The sequence below is a fragment of the Pristis pectinata genome, chromosome 31 (assembly GCF_009764475.1).
Source record: "Pristis pectinata isolate sPriPec2 chromosome 31, sPriPec2.1.pri, whole genome shotgun sequence".
NCBI lineage: Eukaryota > Metazoa > Chordata > Chondrichthyes > Rhinopristiformes > Pristidae > Pristis > Pristis pectinata.
The window spans coordinates 6538361-6559242 of record NC_067435.1 but is presented as its reverse complement, the minus strand read 5'-3'; the positions used below and the strand labels follow the sequence as shown (position 1 = coordinate 6559242).

General features: G+C 42.4%; 1 protein-coding gene across 2 annotated transcripts in view; it reads right to left on the bottom strand.

Annotated features, from left to right (window-relative positions):
- The window catches only part of LOC127585017 (adhesion G protein-coupled receptor E3-like), a 41446-nt gene that overhangs the window by 8132 nt on the left and 12432 nt on the right, over positions 1-20882 (bottom strand). For both annotated transcript variants that reach the window (XM_052042125.1, XM_052042126.1), the window contains exons 5-15: positions 19247-19399; positions 16921-17013; positions 14800-14858; positions 13860-13961; positions 11749-11926; positions 10533-10652; positions 8175-8368; positions 5834-6004; positions 2939-3136; positions 1267-1499; positions 82-148 (exon numbers count right to left, since the gene is read on the bottom strand). In XM_052042125.1, coding sequence (XP_051898085.1) covers positions 82-148; positions 1267-1499; positions 2939-3136; positions 5834-6004; positions 8175-8368; positions 10533-10652; positions 11749-11926; positions 13860-13961; positions 14800-14858; positions 16921-17013; positions 19247-19399 — 1568 coding nt within the window. The remainder of the gene's footprint in view (positions 1-81; positions 149-1266; positions 1500-2938; positions 3137-5833; positions 6005-8174; positions 8369-10532; positions 10653-11748; positions 11927-13859; positions 13962-14799; positions 14859-16920; positions 17014-19246; positions 19400-20882) is intronic.

Sequence of the window (20882 nt, the reverse complement as noted above, 5' to 3'; positions counted from 1 at the left end):
TTTGCTACTTGTTTAAAACATAATATTTTCTAAAATTAACTTGAAATCCACAATCTCAATATGGATAATTTAAAAATTTACCCCAATTATTACACACACAGGACCCAGGAAGCTCCAATTGAATCTCTTCTGCTTTCGTAGCCAGCAGCTGATATTAAACAACAGAAGATTTTTAGATTAAGTGTTATTGTGCGCACAAGTACAACCAGCTGATCTAAAGACAGACCCCTCTAACAGTGCACGTTTCCCCCCAGTACCGTGCCAGCTTGTCAGCATGAATCTTATACTCAATCATTTAAACTGGAACTTGAATCTACAACCTTCAGGCTCACAGCTTCAAGGCTCAGGAAACTTTTGTTGATTATTATTATGGGTTTCAGTCCTTACCAAGACTTCTAAGTCTTTCCATCTGATGTATTGGTTTCGCAATTCAGAGCCACTTCTTAGAGAGCACATACCACCAGACTCGAGGATAGTTTCTATCCTGCTGTTTTCAGATTCTTGAATGGACTTCTCATATGCTAAAAGGTGAACTTTTGAACCCTTGATCTACCTCGTCGTGGCCCTTGCACTTTATTTGTCTACCTGCACTGCACTTTCTTTGAAACTGCAAGACTTTATTCTGCATTCTTTTTTATTTTTAAATACCTTGACATAATTACATATGCATTGATCTATCTGGATGGCACAAAAACAGAAGTTTTCCCACTGTATCTCATAGAATCATAGAACAGTACAGCACAATACAGGTCCTTCGGCCCACAACGTTGTGCCGACCTTTAAACCTCGCCTAAGACTATCTAACCCCTTCCTCGCTCATATCCCTCTATTTTAAATTCCTCCATGTGCTTATCTAGCAATCTCTTGAATTTGACCAATGTACCTACCTCCACCACCACTCCAGGCAGCGCATTCCATGCCCCAACCACTCTCTGGGTAAAAAACCTCCCCCTGATATCTCCCTTGAACTTCCCACCCATTACTTTAAAGCCATGCCCTCTTGTTTTGATCATTGGTGCCCTGGGAAAGAGGCGCTGGCTGTCCACTCTATCTTTTCCTCTTAATATTTTGTAAACCTTGGTACATGTGACAATAATAAACCAATACCAATACACACATTGAAAATGATTTGCTTTCATTTCAGTAATTGTGTTGGATTCTGCCATACACAGCAAAGCTGTTTCTTATTTCCTTGCTAAGTGATTGTGTCATGAATGACTAAACAATTTCCATTGTAAGATTAGAAAAACATAATGCTTCCCTTACTTGTTGGGTGATCCATAGCCTTCAGGATACACTCCAGCAGAAATGGCCACAATTACTGCAGGAATTCCATAGCCAAATGCGTACATGTACTTCCCAATTTTCTCTGAATAGGGAACTCTTAATTTCTTGATGTTTCTGACCATCAGGTAGAGCTGGATTCCTTCCAAAAACATCCATACAAATGCTGACAGGAACAAGTAATGTAAAAATCCAGCTATAACCCCACACAGGACCTGAAACAATAAAGAAGTACTGTGAGAGGTTGCAACATGTTCTCGTAATCTATCTCCTTCCCTGGTGAATCTGTGCTGACTCCCTCCAAGGCCATCTATCCTTCCTGAGATGAATGCAAAATGAATGCAATTCTTCAGTGTTGAGTAACCAAGACTTTACAACTGTGCTGTAACTTCTTGGGCTACATGGATCAGATTCACAGCTTGGGCTATGCAGATCAGATGCACAATTTGGACAACACTGACTGGACACACAATCCCCAGTTAACCGTTCTGAACTGGGGTAGTCCCACCAGGATTAATCATCCACGGATGTCATTTCCAACCAATACTAATGACAGTAAACAGTGATAGCAGGAAGCCCACTTTGCCACTGCACAGCAAAGAACTGGGCTCATCAAGTAGCAGAACCTGTTCATCAAGTCTAGAGCAAACCTGCTGATGGGAGTTAGAAGGGGCTGGGTATTGGAAAGCATCAAGAATCTATTCCTCAGTAAGACAGAAGCAATGAACTTGAAAGAAGTCCAAGTTATTAACACCTAGTAAAGCACAAATCGCCCATAAGATAGACTTAGGACACACCATGTTCCAACTGTAAAAGACGTTGGTGAAACCACAATTGTGCCCAGCTAAGGGAAGGATGTCATTAAGCTGGAAAGGGTGCAGAAGAGATTCACAAGGATGTTACTGGGACTGGAGGGCTGAATTATAAACTTGAATTATAGGGAGAGACTGGATAAGGTGAGGCTTTTTTCCCCTGGAGCGTAGGACGCTGAGGGGTGACCATACAGAAGTATATAAGATCATGAGGGGCATAAATAAGGTGAATGGTCAGTCTTTTTCCCCAGGGTAGGGAGTGTAAAACCAGAAGGTATATATTTAAGGAGAAATTTAAAGGGGACCTGAGGGGCAACTTCTTCACACAGAGGGTGGTGGGTATGTGGAACAAGCTGCCAGAGGAAGTGGTAGAGGCGGGTACAATTACAATGTTTAAAAGACATTTGGACAAGTACATGGATAGGAAAGGTTTAGAAGGGTATGGGCCAAACACAGGCAAATGGGACTACCTCAGGCAGGCAACTTGGTCGGCATGGACGGGTTGATCCGAAGGTCCTGCTTCCATGCTGTATAATTCTATGACTCTTGTGACCAATGGTGAGTTATATACATACATCTAAGTTTGGGGGTCATTTTAAGCCACGTGGCTTGAAAACAAATTGATGAATCTTGTTGGAACTTCAATGGAGAGTACAATTAGGCAGGTGTGTAATACTAGCAATGCATCCAGTACATTAAATTAAAATTGCTCTTTCCCACAACACATAAATTCCCTTATTCTTTAATAATCAATAATTTTGTATAGTGTATTTCAGTTTGGATTACTAACACTGCAACGAGTGGTCTCAAGTTGCCGCCCCAGGGCATCACTGGCATCTTACCCGCTGTCCGGTTCTGTTGACTCCTGTTATGAAGAGCAGTTCCGCCAGGAAAAGGCTCACACATAGCTGCATGTGCGTGATAGCTATAGCACTCTTATGCTGGTCACAAAAGGCTAAGGTTGCAATCGTCACAATGAGACACACGAGTGATACAGGGATCCCAATGTATGTAATTATACTTAGGGCATATGGTTCACTCTGCAAGGGAACAGGAAAAAATACATTAAAAGAGTCTGCCTCTGGATGGATCTTATTCTTCATTATTGCAGGATATTCCATAACTTGTAGGATCATAAAGATATCTTCAATTTCTTTTATTCATTCACTTTGGTGTTGCTGGAAAAGTCAGCATTCATTGGCCATCTCTAATTATTCTCAAGGAAGTGGTGGTGAGCCGCCTTCTTGTACTGCTGCAGTCCATGTATCAGTTAACCCCCACAGTGCTGTTGGGATTTAGGCCTAGTGACAATGAAAGGACCATCAAAGTCAGGGTGATGTCGACTTGGAAGGGCACCGCAGGTGGAGGTGTTCCCCTGCACAAGCTGTCCTTGATCCTTTTAGTGCAAAGGTTGCAGGTTTGGGAGATGCTCTTGGAGTCGTCTGGGCAAGTAACTTTTATAGATGGCACACATTGCAGCCAATGTGCACTGGTGATGAAGGGACTGAATGTTTAGCATAACGATGCCAATCCAGCAGGGTGTTATGATGTTGGATTGTTTTGAGTGTTGACTAAAAGACAGTTGGACAGGTACATGGATAGGAAAGGTTTAGAGGGTTATGGCCAAATGTGTGTACGTGGGACTAGCTGGCAGGGGCATCTTGGTCAGCATGGACCAGTTGGGCCGAAGGACCTGTTTCCATGCTGTATGACTCTATGATGGAACTGCACTCAAAAGTAGATAGTATTCCATCAAGCTTCAAACTGGTGTCCTGTAAATAGTGGAAAGGCTATGGGGTGCCTGGAGCTGAGTCAATGAAAGAAAGGTCATTGATGAAGCAGCTGAAGATGGTTGGGTCCAGGATACTGCCCTGAGGAACTCGTGCACAGTTGCTACAGAGCTGGGATGATTGACCTCTTAACAACCAGAACCACTTTCTTTTGTGTCGGGTAATAACTCCAGCCATTGGAGTCATTTCCCTTTTCTCCCCATAGATTTGTTTTACCCAGGCTCCTTGATACCAAGCACAGTCAAATGCTGCCTTGATGCCGAGGGCCGTCACTCTCACCTCACCTCTGGAATTCAGCTCTTTGGAACATGTGTGGACCAAGGCTGTGATGAATGGTCCTGACGAATCCAAAATTGGGCATCAGTGAGCAGGTTATTGGTGAGTAGTTGCCACTTGATAGAACTGTTGATGACAGCTTCCATCACTTTGGTGATGATTGAGAGCAGACTGATTGCATGGTAATTAGATTGGGTTTGTCCTGCTTTTTGTAAAAGGATAATTTTACACATTGTTAGATAGATGCCAGTGTTATAATTGTACGGGAACAACTTGGCTGGAGGTGCAGCTGGTTCTGGAGTGAAAGTCTGTCAGAATGTTGTCTGGTCTCATAGCCACTGTTGCATCCAATAATCTCAGCCATTTCTTGAGTGAATCACATTGCCTGATGGACTGAAATGCCATATCTATTCTAAATCCATGTCCTTTTAGCATGATCACAGTCCTCATTAGGACTTATGTAGCAGTCATTCCCAAAATTACTGTAATAGACCCATGCATTTGCAACAGATAGATTGGTGAGGATCTCAGAAAGGTTTATCATCCACATTAGTTTACCCTTTACCTACCGCAGACCCTCTCTGACAGCTATGTTCTTCAGAACTTGACCGGCTAAATCAATGATGGTGCTACTGTTACGAGTCAGGTTGCTATTTGGTGAATGTCCCTTTAAGGCACCTGGACAGTAGAGTAGAGTGTGTGTGGTGTCGTCAAGACAGCAAGATTATAACAACGTGCTGACGGTTTTGCTCAGTGAATTGAAAAAAGAGAGAGAGAGAGACGGACTGCTGGTCTCTGTGTCGATGGATGAAGAACAATAGCTGTGTCTGTCACTACAATCCATGTATGGATTTTTGGAGCAAACAAGTGGAGTCCACTTTGTCGTTAACCTGTGCTGGAAAACAGGTATTTCTGTGGGCGGCCACATATCGAATGCCTTCGGGGTGGCAGATACTTCGGAACAAAGCAGTGGGGATCATTGGAGATTGAGGAGTCGTATGGGTTCCATCGTGAAACATGTGGCTTTCGTAATTTCTCTCTACGTTCTCTCTTCAGTCAATGGTGATTTTGCAAAAGCCTTTGCTCACGTTTCACCTTACGACTTGCTGAACTGAACTTTGAGAACTATTCCTGGACTTGGGGTTTGGGAATTTGCCACACTCACACACTTTGAGTTTAGTTTTGGGGTTAATGCTTAACATCTAACATTTTTACTTTACTTATTATTGAAAGTAGCTATTAATAAAATAGTTTCTAACACTTACCTACGACTCGGTGTGTTTCTATTGTTGCTGGTACGTAACACTACCAAACCACCCTTGGTGATGGATGTTGAAGTTTCTCACCCAGTGTATACAAGTTCTGAAGAATATGGCTGTCAGAGAGGGTCAGCAGGAGGTAGTGGGTAAACCAACATGAATTCTACAGGGTCAACTCAGTGGGCCGTTAGGTATCAACCACATTATTGTGAATTTGTTGTCAATATGAGCCAGCACAGGTAAGGAGGGCAGATTTCCTTTCCTACAGGACATTAGTGAGCTAGTTGGACCTTTATGACAAAATGATAAGTTCGCATTACTATTACTAATATTAATCTTTTTCTTAAATTCCTCTGTTACCCTGGTGGGATGCAGGCCCTACATTCCCTGACTCCATGAAAAATATTGATACCTTCCATTCAAAAGGCGCTATCAGCAGAGCGAGGTTGGAGATCTGGTTGCACTGACAGTGTGTGTGTGTTCCATTGGAATCTTGCAAGCTGCATCCTCTGGTAGACCAGTAACTTTCTCCAGTTCTGTAATTCCAGTGGGCACAGTGCAAGTCCCAACCATCAATAGGTACCTACAGAGAGCAAGCTTTTCATGTTAACACCAGTTGTAACGTGGCATGTAACTGTCACTGGAAAGAAAATCAATGCCTAGAAGGGTTCTGATCCCAGTGCTAATTTGGGCCAGCAAAGGCAATGAAGGAAGCTGAGGGACTACAGCCAGTGATGGCGTGTCTATGGACAATGGGCAAATGCAGTCTAGGGTCAATGCAATCCTCCCTACCAACTTCTAAACACTCTGATTCTTTGAATGGAACAATGGAAGGCTGCCAGTGTCAGGCTGAACTTCTAAAGGCTGATCAAAAGGACAAATATTGTTGTCACACGTACCGAGATACAGTGAAAAGCTTTTGTTTGCATTCAGTCAGATAACGCCATACATACGTAGTGAAGTGTACATCAAGATAGTAAAAAAAAATCAATGAATTTCAGCATAAAAACCCTAGAGTACAGCAGCAATGAAATGTGACTGCAGTTGTACAGACCACTGGCAAGACACAGTGTTACATTTTGCACATTCAGCCTTGGGAAGGATGTATGGACTTTAGTGAAATACTAATCCCAATTTACCAGGGCAATACCTGAGCTAAATGTGCAGTGCACAATTTGAATAACCTTGTGGATAATCTGAAATGTCAAAATGAAAGAATGGAAATTGATGGAAAGAATCCAGAACAAGACAACTGTTTAAAAACTAAGATAGCTTGACTCAAAAGATTAACACACAAAGGCACTGGAGGAACTCAGCAGGTCAGGCAGCATCTGTGGACGGAAATGGACAGTTGACATTTTGGGTCAACCTGAAACATCGATGGTCCATTTCCCTCCATAGGTCCTGCCTGACCCGCTGAGTTCCTCCAGTGCCTTTGTGTGTTGCTCCCGATTTCCAGAACCTTCAGTCTCTTGTGTCTCCTCTCTTGACTCAAAGGATTATTAGATTACAGGATACTAGTGTGAAATTAACTGAGGGGTTTAAAAGGCAGAAGATACAGTCTTGAAACTTAATTTTAAAAGGGGTGAAGTGTAGGGAATTTGAATTTCAAAAAAAAGTTGAAACAGTCATGGCTAACAAATTTTCAGGAAGCTCAAAGAACGGGAGGGAGACACTTTTGAGAGGGAACTCCAGTGCTGGGTCCAGCTGGATGCAGCCCACAACAGTAGGAGAGAAAGGCAGGGAAGAATGTACATGGTGGAAAGGCTCAGCTCTAGGAGTGGAATACTAAAGGAGCAGGAAGGTCAGACAGAGTTATACAGCACTCTTCAGCCCACCATGGCCATTTTACCAATCTATACTAATTCCATAAGCCCACATCAGGTCTGTAGCCTCTGTCCTGCCTGTCTAGACGCTTCTTAAATGTTGTGAATGTATCTGATTCCACCACTTCCTCTGGAAGTGCATTCCAGATAACAGTCGCTGTGTGAAAAACTTTCCCCTCTAAACCGCCTTTCTCTCACAAATCCCACAATGGGATTTAAACATAAGACACTAAATAATCTTTTCCTATCTAGAATGTTGATCTTACAAGAGGGGGCAGGCACAGTTGTGTAGCAGTTAGCGTAATGCAATTACAGCACCAGCGACCTGGGTTCAATTCCCGCCGCTGTGTGTAAGGAGTTTGTACGTTCTCCCCGTGTCTGCGTGGGTTTCCTCCGGGTGCTCCGGTTTCCTCCCACATTCCAAAGACGTACAGGTTAGGAAGTTGTGGGCATGCCATGTTGGCGCCGGAAGCGTGGCAAAACTTGCGGGCTGCCCCCACAACACGACGTAAAAGATGCATTTCACTGTGTTTCTTGATGTACATGTGACTAATAAAGATATCTTATAATAATGGGGAAGAGAGCAAGTGTTGCAATTTTCCTAACCCCAGTATGAAGACCAATAGATAAATTCCATTTATTTAATTTTAATCACTGTTAGTGAGCTACTTATCTCACAGCTGACTCCATATGGTCCACATGTGACCTATTGTTATGTGGTGGAAGAAGAACCTAGCAGGTTAATGGGCTGATCTCATTCTCAGCTAAGTAACCCTTTCTTTTTTCACTGTTGCTTTATCAAATGGAAGGACCTGGCTAGTTTTTAACCCATGTGCAGCTGTTTCACAGCATTAACACCACTCTGTGACAGGCCTAAGATCAGTGATCCATTCAATTAACAAAGACCGGGCATAACTCCTTACAAACCTTTGTGTGCCTGAATGTGAAGTTAAACATCATTCTAGGTCCATGGCTCTGTCTGTTCGTTATCACAGCTGAAACCACATTTGAGACCAAATGAGATGACGTCAAATGTCCACTTGATGTGCCGGTGTTGAAGGCACACCCTGTGAGGATGGAGTCCATGCTGTTGTAGGCAATCAATGCCACAGCAGTAATATCTGCCAGAGGAGGAAGAGAGAAACAATTGAACTGATGAAGGATCACTGACCTGAAACATTAACTCTGCTCTCTTCAAAGATACTGCCTGACCTACTGAGTATTTCCAACATTTTCTGTTTTTATTTCAGATCTTCAGAAACTGCAATTTTCTGATTTTCAATAAAAGCTGTGTGTTTATATCAATTTCACAATGTCATCTATTATTGTTAAGAATATTGATGGTGCGTTTGGAGACTAATGATTACATGATGAAACTTTCAGGAATACGTTTAATCAGAGCTGGTAACTTTATGTTCAGATAAAACAGAGTTTGAAATTAATTAATCTATATTCCAAGGATCAATGTATTTTTTTATATAACTAAATGAATTTCATAATCTTCTGAATGAAATTATCATTATGCATTATACAGATGTAGAAAAGTGGGATAACAGGTAAAGTAAGGAATTTAGAACATAGAACAGTACAGCACAGGAACAGGCCCTTTGGCCCACAGTGTGGTGCTGAACTAATTAAACTGATGCCTAACTAAACTAATCCCCTCTGTCTACACAATATCCATATCCCTCCATTCTCTGCACATTCATGTGCCCATCTAAGAGCCTCTTAAACGTCTCTATTGTATCTGCCTCCACCACCACCCTTGGCAGCACATTCCAGACACCCAATACTCTCTGTGTAACTTATACACTGCCTTTCACAACTGCGTGCTTTTTAAAATGTTCTGCTTGCATCCTTTCCTCTCGCCAGTGCCATGATAGGGTTTTGATTTTCCTCACCTCCTAGCCCACCAGATCCCACATAACACATCCCTTGCCATTTATGATACCTCCATCATGATATCACCATGACAAACTTCTTCCCCTCTCCTTCCTTTTCAACAATGCAAAGGGACCAACAAACCCACCCTTTAACCTGGCATCTTGCTGTGCAACGGAAGGAGATTCAATACCTGCCCTTTTACCACCTCCCTTTCCACCAGTCAAGGCTCCAAACACTTTTTTCGTGTAAAATTGCAATTGTACTTTAGTTCAGTACGGGTGACAACTGCATTACAGCTGTTCAGATAACGGACATTTGCCCTTACAGAATTCACAAATCACTACCCAAAAATTTGAGATATGGAATAAAATTCACTCTCACAGAATCTATGTGTGTAAATAAAAATAACAAAATTTTTCTTTCCAATTTGCGTTTCTTGACATGTGCGCAGATGACGCACCTTTGCATGACGGAAAATCATGATACGGACCATTTTCTAGAAGTGCAACCACCCCGTAATGTGGGGTCGTCTGTATACAATGTTCTCTGAGAAGCTGCACTCTCCACTGCACTGGGGAAACCACATCTAGTTGAGTAATTGTTTTCCAGAGCACCTCCATTCAATACTGCAGCATGATCCTGAGCTTCCACTCCCCTGCCCATCCCACTCCCCACGCTGAAGTCTCCATTATTGGCCACCTACACTGTTCCAATGATGCAATGAAACATAAAGAACAGAAACTTTGACCCAGAAACCCTGCTCCGATTCACTGAAGAGGATTCCAGGCCCTTTGACCTGGGAGAGTGTGGCTACAGTGAAAGTATGCTGCAAGGTTAAATGTCCTTTATAGTGGAATTCATTTCATTGAACTCAACATTTTGGTAACTGAGAACGTTTGTATTCCTGATAAGAATAACTGTATATTTACTTTCTATATTGTCTTTCACACTTCAGACCCCTCAAATTTTCCACCTGCTGTCATACCCCCCCCCCCCCACCCCCCTTCTACTGAGATTCTTTCAGCCATGCACAGAATACCCACAGTATCGAGCAGCATATAGAACAGATAGGGCCTATTTTGAGCCACTCTGCATTATGGGAAACAGACACTCCATGTGAACAAATTACATCAACTACAGAAGAGTTGGACATTGTCATCAATCTACCAAGGCTACAGACTAATTCTGTAATATCGTTGTCGTGGCTATCCCTCGAGGTTGAGGATGATGGTCTTCGTTCACATCACCTATTGGGGTTTCAATATCCTTCCCTAGAGCAGCCCCAGGACAGAACTACCTACAGTAATTCATACCTTTACTTAGTAATAAAACAAGGCATTTGTTGAGAACAATTAAACTTCAAAAGAATTAACGCAAGCAAATAAAAATTATCTCATTTACCAGATGCTTTATTTCCAGTGATTGTACTCCGATCAATATCCACAAAGTTTCCTTTTGCCTGTAGCTTTATAATCTCAGGTGCTGAAGTGTTTGTTCCTTGAAGATTTTGTATTTCCACATCTAAAAATGCAAAAAGTTCTGTAAATGCATCCTGTGGGAGTGAAATTTATTCCCAGGATGATCCAACTTCCGTTCTGAATAAATTAAAAAGTCCTCAGTAATTTTTTGTTAAGACTTTCATTTACATGGCACAAATCATGACCCTAGGATATTCCACAGGACAATACAGTGAATTAAGTACTTTTTTGGAGCATAGTTACTGTTACAATGTACGAAAGGTGACAGTGAATTTGCATACAGCATGCTCCCACAACAGGTATGTGATAATGACCAGATAATCTGTATAAGTGAATGAAAAGCACAAAAATGTGCAGATACTAGAAATCGGAAATAAAAATTTGAAAATGCTGGAAGCAGCAGGTCAGGCAGCATCTGTGGAAGAGAAGCAGAGTTAATGTTTCCGATCAATGACCTTTCATCCGATCAGAACATTGACCCTTGTTTCCATCTCCACAGAAGCTACCTGACCTGCTGAGTGTTCACAGCATTTTCTGTTTTTATTTCACATTTCCATCATCCACAGTTCTTTGATTTTCATTTCATCTTCTTGTGCCATTTTGACTAAGAGAAACGTTAACTGTGTTTCTCTTTCCACAGATGCCGAGTGTTTCCAGCATTTTCTGTTTTTATTTTAAACTGGATTAGTAATATTGGTTAAGGACCAGGGCTCTGGAAGAACCTGCGAGGGTACTTGAAGGCATAAATCAACTTTGTACAAAAGATAGCACCTCCAACAGTGCAGCAATCTCTCAATGCTTTATTGGAATGTTATCAGCTAAAGTTCTGTGCTATCACCTCTGTCTGGAATTAATGGTATGAAAATTGGGCAGGTTTTATAATGGGAAAGTCACCCTTCCCACTACAAAAGGTGATTATTATCTTCTTGGTGTGTTGCAACATTTTAATTCCAGGAATAGTGTGTTCTCTCAACAAATAAATTGCCCAATAACTGTATCTTAGGGAAGGAAATAATACTGTAGTACAAAAGCTACATTGCATGTATGGAGAAAGTCAGCAAATGCTATTCCTCACATCATATGTGCAGTGGTCTCAATACCTCAGAACATGTCAAGTCAAATATATCTGCTGAATTTACCGATATTTTTAGTTGACTTATTTGTCCTTCCTTGATCTGGTAAACTCAGAGTGGCACCGATTACAGCATTTTCCACAGACTGCAGGAACACAGAAGCCAAATAGAATCGCTGTTCATTTTCTAATTTGTCCCACAGGGAATCTTTATTGAGAAGATCACTTCCAGTTGAAATTACTTTCTGTAAAGAACAAACAATTTCATTTCTATACCAATAAATGTTGAAGTACTTAAAATAAAATTTTAAAAGATATTTCCGACAGAAACTTTGTTTTGAAGTCACCAACCCAATTTCTCTTGTCCAGCCACCATTTCAAGCTGCACCAGAATGTTTGCGACCCCAGTGAGCTGACCTGAGCCGTGCTTCAAAATACACATCCCCTCCACCACTCATACCTTATAACTTTGCTTCTCTCTGCACTCTTGCCATAGCTCATCTCTAGTTAAACCTTCACCCACACCCTGATACTTCCAGACTTGACTATTCCAATGCTCTCCTGAACAGTCTCCCACCTTCCACGATACCAATGATTTGGATGAGGGGACCTATTATAATATTATACTTGGATACCATCAGTTCATGGAAATCTCTGTTCACCAGGCTCTACTTCCACCAACATTGGCTTCCGGTCTGTTTTCAAACCCCTCTGTGACTCTGTCTCACTTTATCTCTGTAATCTTCTCCCACCCTAGAACGTTTAGACATTTCTGATATCATCCCATAATAACTGAACCCTCCACTCCTCACCCCACACCAAGACTGATGGTATGACCTGTTTTGGTGATGGTGAATAAGGGATATATTTTGCCTGTGGCAAACGGGAATGGTACATGGTAAAGGTAGGTGCACAATACAACCCAGCAGCCAGAATGCAGAGCATTTTCAGGAGTGAGTAAGGAAAGAGATTGATTCCATTCAAAGCCTCATGATATCAGCTGTGGAGATGTTAATGACTGATTAACAACATAGAGAAAAGCATTAGATCTGAGCAGAGATGTCAGATTCTGACACTTTCTTAGTTTACTTCCCTGCATGTCTTTAATTCTAATAAACAATATCTCCTCCACATACCTGTCTGGATACTGTATGCCCGACTTTGGGCAGGAAGCTCAGGCTCACAGAGCAAGTATGGTCTGCAAGGCTGGACGTTAAAAGCATTTACTATAAAATCCTGAAAATCTGGCATCTCTTCTTTGTGTATATATTCAGATGAGGCAAAATATTCTGCAGTAATTGTCTGGTACAGGAATCCCCAGGTTACAATAGGGTTCTGTTCCTGAGAACTGTCAGTCAGAGATTCCTGGACAGTCAGAGACTTTTTCCCAGGGCGACAATGGCTAACGCGAGGGGACATAATTTTAAGGTGATTGGAGGAAGGTACAAGGGGGATGTGAGGGGTAAGTTTTTTTACACAGAAAGTGGTGGGTGTGTGGAACGCACTGCCTGCAGACGTTGTGGGGGCAGATACATTAGGGACATTTAAGAGACTCTTAGATAGACACATGAATGATAGAGAAATGGGGAGCTATGTGGGAGGGAAGGGTTGGATAGATCTGAGAGCAGGATAAAATGTCGGCACAACATTGTGGGCCGAAGGGCCTTTCCTGTGCTGTAATGTTCTATGTTCTAACTGTGCATAACCCAGACTGTTGGTAAGTCAGAAATGAACAACAGTGTGTGGGAGATGATCACAGAAACAGCAGCGAAGGGGGAGTGAGCAGGCACGGGGAAGAGTGGCCGCCAGCTGGCCTCACCGACCCAGAGTGTGAGCGAGTAAGTCCGCTCGGCGCTCCTGGCTCTGCTTGGATCCACCCAGCCAGCCCCCTGATTGTGGCAGCTTGGGCGAGTGGGGGTGCGGAGAGAGAAAGCATGCAGAAATGTCCCATTCCCACCCAGGGAAAGATGCCCACAGCCCCAGAGCAGCCAGTAAATCCATCCCGCCAGGCTCCCAAATGCCTGTATGTATGTACGGAGTGTCCATAAGTCGAGGACCTGTAATCTGAATGTGGAAACTTTAAGGTAATACATAATGCTTTCAATCTAACTCTCCGGAAGTGAATCACTGATTTTACTCTGTGAAAACCAATGCAAATTATAACAAGGCACTACTAACCTGCATTATAAACTTATCATTCTGGTTCTGGCACTGTTCATTCACTAATGTAACAAGTGAATTAATCACGGAACAATACTGGTGGAATGAATTCCAGGGCAACTGTAAAAAGAATGAAAATAAGGTGTTAAAAATTCCCCTTGTTGCTTGCATTGCTACAAATCATTGAAACACAGAATTAATTTCTATTTGCTTTAAATTATCCAACTTTCAAAATCTTCAAGGAATTTTAGATGTTTAGATGCATTTATATATAGATCATACATGTGCAGACAGACACAAATTATTTACCTATTCAAGGGATATGGAACACTTATACATACACAGACTCATAGCTTACATGTAAATACAAAAATGGGTGATATTTGTGTAGATAGACACAAATGTCACATAAAGGTACAGGGAACTAGATGATGAATGCATACACATAGATGCATTCCACATATATACACAGACAAAGGTCACAGATTTATGAAACTATTAAAAGGGGAAATTCCTAAAAATCATATCATCCACCTTGATGGTTATAAAACTTTGTTGAAGCATGTAGTCTTTACCTCACGGAAAGGGGCTCAAAAATGAGAGGACATAAGTTGAAGGTGAGAGGGGAAAGATTTAAAAGGGACCTGAGGGGTCACTTCTTCACGCAGAGGGTGGTATATATATGGAGCGAGCTGCCAGAGAAAGTAGTTGAGGCAGGTACAATGACAACATTTAAGAGATATTTGGATAAGTATATGCATAGGAAAGGTTTAGAGTGATACAGGCCAATCGCAGACAAATGTAACTAGCTTCGGTGGGCATCTTGGTCGGCATGGACGGGTTGGGCTGAAGGGCCTGGTTCTGTGCTGTATGACTCTATGACTTTGTGTCACACAAAACTTTTAGTACAGTCACTTAATCTAGAATACATCCCTGGGAATATGAAGTGCCACAATACCTGTGTCTGCTTGTCCCAGTGAATAAGGCTGCATTGCGATGTGTTGAATAGGTTCATGTCTGTAAATACATTTATATATGAAATTTTTAAATAGTTCCAAAGAATTAGACCATTGCCTATCCCTGGCTATCCTGAGTAAGTGGCAATGGCCCAGTTTTGTTCCAACTAAATGGCTCAATGGGCCACTTAAAAAAGCAGATGAAATCAATGACACTGGTGTGAGACTGAGCTCAGATGCCGATCAGACCCGGAAAGGAAGGCAGCTTTTCTTCTCCAAATAAAAAGTGACGTCCTACTTCATAGTCATGGGAACAAAAGTTTAGTCTGATACCTTGGGACAGTGCTGAAGGGTTGCTGCACTGAGGGAGCAGCAATCTTTATGATGAGGTTTTATAAAGTGTTAGTCAGAAGGATGATAAGATATCTTTACTAATCACATGTACATCGAAACACACAGTGAAATGCATCTTTTGCATAGAGTGTTCTGGGGGCAGCCCGCAAGTGTCGCCATGCTTATGGCGCCAACATAGCATGCCCACAACTTCCTAACCCGTACGTCTTTGGAATGTGGGAGGAAACCGGAGCACCCGGAGGAAACCCACACAGACATGGGGAGAACGTACAAACTCCTTACAGACAGTGGCCGGAATTGAACCCGGGTAGCTGGCGCTTACACTACTGCTATGTCATTGAAACCTACCGGATACTGAAAAGCCTGGGTAGAGTGGACATGGAGAGGATGTTTCCATTAGTAGGTGAGTCTAGGATCTGAGAGCACAGCCTCAGAATAAAGGGACGCCATTTTAGAACTCAGATGAGAAGGAATTTCTTCTGCCAGGGGGTGGTGAATCTGTGAAATTCATTGCCATGGAGGGGTGTGGAGACCAAGTCATTGGGTGTATTTAAAGCAGAGATTGATAGGTTCTTGATTGGCTGGGGGGAGGGTTAGAGGAGGGATGAGCCTGGTGTCTTAGCCAACCTTTATGTCTCAATCAATATTTCTAAGAAAGCGCAGCCTCTCTGGTTCTGGAAGTTGGCTGTCTACAGATAGGCTGCTGCATTTCCTATACTACAACAGTGACTATATTTCTGAATTACTTCACTGAATGTAAAACACTTTGTTCTAAAAGAGATGTGATTGGTGCTATGTAAATAAAACTCTCTCTTGCACTTGAGTTTTTAGAACTATCAGACAACTTCAAAGTCACTTTTTGTAAAACCAGCTTTTCACTGCCAGAATATTAAAATATAGTTCAAATTCTGAAAAGGGCATGGAGAGTTTTGAAACCATGGTTTAAATTATCCAACTTTCAAAGCCTCTTTGCCCCTTCCATCAAGATCTTTGTTCCAGCTTGGTTCCGTGACAGTCTGTCCCATTGTTACAATGCCTTCCTTTCTCAGTACTGGTACGGGTGCCCCACCACTCTTTCAACAACTTGTTTCCCTCCCTCACTCGTTAATCCATACACCAATTTACACGTGGTCCAAGCAATAGTGCAGTGACTATAACTCTTGATCTTTAATACTTTAATGCATTCACTTGTGGTCGCTCCATTATAGGAAGAATGTAGAGGCTACGGAGAGGGTGCAGAAGAGGTTTACCAGGATGCTGCCTGGATTAGAGGGCATGGGCTATAAAGAAAGGTTGGACAAACTTGGGTTGTTTTCTCTGGAGCAGCAGAGACTGAGGAGAGACCTGATAGGTTTATAAGGTTATGAGAGGCACAGACAGAGTAGATAAACAGTATCTTTATCCCAGGGTTGAAAATGTCTAATACCAGAGGGCATGCATTTAAGGTGAGAGGGGGTAAGTTCAAAAGAGGTGTGCGGGGCAAGTTTTTTTAACACAGAAAGCAGTGGGTGCCTGGAATACACTGCCAGGGGTGGTAGTGGAGGCAAATACGATAGGCGCGATTAAGAGGCTCTCAGATAGGCACATTAATGTGCAGAGAATGGAGGGATGTGGACATCATGTAGGCAGAAGGGATTAGTTTAGTTAGGCATTTAATTACTAGTTTAATTAGTTCAGCACAACATTGTGGCTGAAGGGCCTGTTCCTGTGCTGTACTATTCTATATTCTAATACTCAATAGAATATGCAAGTTGTTGACTTTCTTTTACCGATGCATGTTTTGTTGGCACAGGTGTAACTTCCAGGTGTATTTGTGCAGATCTCCTGAGGATTACACGGATCTTGAAGACATTCATTAACATCTGAAATCACAAAATACACATCCCTGTTATAGGAAAGACATCCTTAAACTGGAAAGAGTGCAGAGAAGATTTAAGATATAATAAGATTAGATACTTTTATTAGTCACATGTACATCGAAACACACAGTGAAAAGCATCTTTGCATAGAGTGTTCTGGGGGCAGCCCGCAAGTGTCGCCACGCTTCCAGCGCCAACATAGCATGCCCACAACTTCCTAACCCATATGTCTTTGGAATGTGGAAGGAAACCGGAGCACTCGGAGGAAACCCACGCAGTCATGGGGAGAACGTACAAACTCCTCACAGACAGCGGCCAAAATTGAACTCAGGTCGCTGGTGCTGTAATAGTGTTATGCTAACCGCTACACTACTGTGCCTACAAGGATACTGCCAGAACTCGAGGGCCTCAGTTATAGGGAGAGGTTGGGCAGGCTAGAACTTTATTCTTTGTAACATAGGAGATTGAAGGGTGACCTTATATAGGTGTATAAGATCACGAGGGGTATAGATAGGGTGAACGCACATACTCTTTTTCCAAGGGAACAGGAACTAAAAACTAGAGAGCGTAGGTTTAGGGTGAGAGATGAAAAATTTAAAAGGGACCTGAGGGGCAACTTCTTCGTGCAGAGGGTGGTGCGTATATGGAGTGAGCATCCAGAGGAAGTGGTTGAGGCAGGTACAATGACAATATTTAAGACACATTTGGATAAGTACATGGATAGGAGGGGTTTAGAGGGACATGAGCTACATGCGGGCAAATGGGACTAGCTTGGTGGGCACCATGGTTGGCATGGATGAGTTGGGCCAAAGGGCCTGCTTCCGTGCTGTATTACTCTATGACTCTATGATTCTATGTCAATCTATCACATTGGGCCTCCCAAAGAATGGAGATGACTGTTAGCAGCAGGAATAGTTACTACCACAAGAAAATAAATAGCACCTCTACCAAAGTAGAACATCCCAAGTCGCTCCACTGAGGAGAAAGTGAGTGGACATGGAAACCTTGAAGACAAGTGACCTAAAGCTGAGCACTCACTCATCCATCAGCCAATGTTTCTCTAGCGAGGCTTTAGAGTAATTGGCTGCCGTTCCCTACAAGTAGTAGCATTGCTTTTGTTCTCAAAGCTACACTGTATGAAACTCTTCCTTCTCAACGGCGGCTTCAAACAGCATGAGAGCATGGGCTCTCTGCTGATCACCATGAGGACATTCTAATTCTGTGCCGACTTGTAGATTTAAGTTGGTCGGAATAGTCACCTTGATAAAGAATGTGATAACCTCAAAAAACACGCATGGAATTGTGATCCTGGTTTATCTGATCCTGTTTGTCCTGTTTGACAGATAGCTCTTGGTTTTTGCCTCATAAACTCTTTAATCAACTGCTGACTGGTTGTACTCATCAGCTGGGAGCACAAAGTTGTGACTTGCCAGCAGAACTTGGAGCCATGGTGTTTTAGCCCACAGGTGACAAAGCAGCCCATGACTTGCTTCACTGGAGGATGAGCTGCTTCTGAGGAGTGGGGTGAGGACTTTGATGTGGCAGAGTCCTGAGGAAGGTTGGTGGGAGTAAACAATGAAAGGCTGAGCAGGTTGGAAAGCCCACCAGAAAGCCTGTGATCAATGCCAAGGAATTTGGAGGAGTCCGGCTTGGCACAGAATTGGAAGCTGATCCTTTCTACCACACACACACGCGGACCCAAGTGGCAGCCATTGTTACATATTCCACTGCCACACTTGAGGAAGCCACCCAATGTCTGAGAGCTGCAGTGGAAGCTCAGACTGAAACCACACGAGGTCTGATCACTGCCAGAAAGCCAAGCTCACATTGCTGTCATTGTCGCTAATGGATACCAGACATCCAACTATTCCTCCTCCAACAGATCATTCGGAAGGAGTAGCAATAGTTCAAGGTGTTCTTCCTCAGGAAGCCAGCATTCATCCTCCCACCTCTGCCAGTCCTCACTGTTGCCTGTCAGCCAGCTAGCCAGAACGACGCTGTATATGCCAAGATAGGACAGTCTGAAGAGGTATTTGTTGTCCTGCAAGGGCATCTTCGGTCTCCTCATCAACAGCCTCCCTCCAATCACTCTTTAGGAACTGGACTGGCACTGCATATCCAACACAATTTTAAAGTACCAATATTTTCGGCTTACATAAAGAAATTTTAAAAATTAACAACATTTTAAAACTTAAACCAACATAAACTGGGTTTAAATTTCCTACTTATTTCCTACCTCTGCACAGGGGTAAGGTTCGGCTTCTTTGCATGATGGCTGGTGTGTATTGGCTCTTACAGGTACAGTAGTACATCTTGGGATCAGTGAAGCACCTTATATTTACAGTACAAACGTTAATTGAAAAGTGTTCAGTCGTGTCACAAGCAAAGTCTGAAATGAAGAGAACCAAAGTTACAAATACTCTTTACCTTTTGTCAAATTTTAGTAAACATTAATAATTTTAGTCTAGGTGTTAGAGACAGGGGTTGGCAATAATGTGTATTGATGCCATTTGATAAACTTTTCATATGGGTCTTCTCCATAAGACCAGCTCAGCTCCATCTCACAACACCTAACCAATTCAGAACTGATGCTATCTTTGTCTTTGTTCTTCTCTCTGTTCCTTGTTATGACCTGCAACCTTCAGCAACTTAGTGAGACTACAGAGCAAGGGATTCAATTGCATGGAGACTTCAGTGAAGCTGAGATCAATTTCCTCAGAGCAGAAAAAGTTAAGGAAAGATTTAATATAGAGGTTCCAAATCACAATGTCGCTGTCTATACCTCTCACTGCCTTGGTGAAGCAGCCAACATAATCAAATACCCCACCCACCCAGGTCATTCTCTCTTCTCTCCTCTCCCATTAGGCAGAAGATACAGGAGCCTGAGGGCACATACCACCAGGCTCAAGGACAGCTTCTATTCCACTGTGATAAGACTATTGAATACGATGAGATGGACTCTTGACTTTACAATCTACCTTGTTATGATCTTGCACCTTATTGTCTACCTGCAATGCACTTCCCTGTAGCTGTGATATTTTACTCTGTATTCTGTTATTGCTTTTACCTGTACAACGTCAATGTATCTGCACTGTGTAATGACCTGTACGATCGGTATGCAAGACAAGTTTTTCCACTGTACCTCGGTACAAGTGACTATAATAAACCAATACTAACACCAATACCAATGGGTAAAAAGTGATAAAATGTTTCACTGGTGAGGAAGTTTTAGGGTAATTGGCTGCCACGTTCCCTACAACAAGAAGTACTTCTTTGATGGTAAAGTTGCTTTATGAATGCAAATTCTTTCTTTTTGTGGGTTGGCATTGAAACTAACTAACTTAATGGCTCTTCTTTAACTTATATTTAACACTTTCACATCCCAGATGATTTCCCTTAAAGAATGGCTGTAAATGTCTTGAAAATGACTTTCAGGAAATTTCTCTGTGCAACCCAGAAGAAAACTCATGGGGGAATTAAAATATGGGAAATGTTTGATTAATATCATGACTAGTCTAATTTGTCTTTTCTCTTTGCAATTGACCATGGGAAGCCAGAATGAATAGTATTTGGGCCAGGGTACGCCTAAGATGGTGGATCATGTGAAGAGGCTCCAAGTGGACAGCTGACCAGAAGACAGTTCTGATGGAGGGTCCCAGACCTGAAACATTCTGTTTCTCTTTCAACAGATGCTGTCTGACCTATTGAGTGTTTCCAGCATTTTCTGTTTTGATCATTATGGCTAACCAGGTCTGGCAACTGCATCTCTGCACAATTCTTATAGAGGTCCTCAACTGATTTTCAAGGTCCTGATGCAGGGTTTCAACTCAAAATATCAACAATTCCTTTCCCCCTACATATGCTGCTTGACC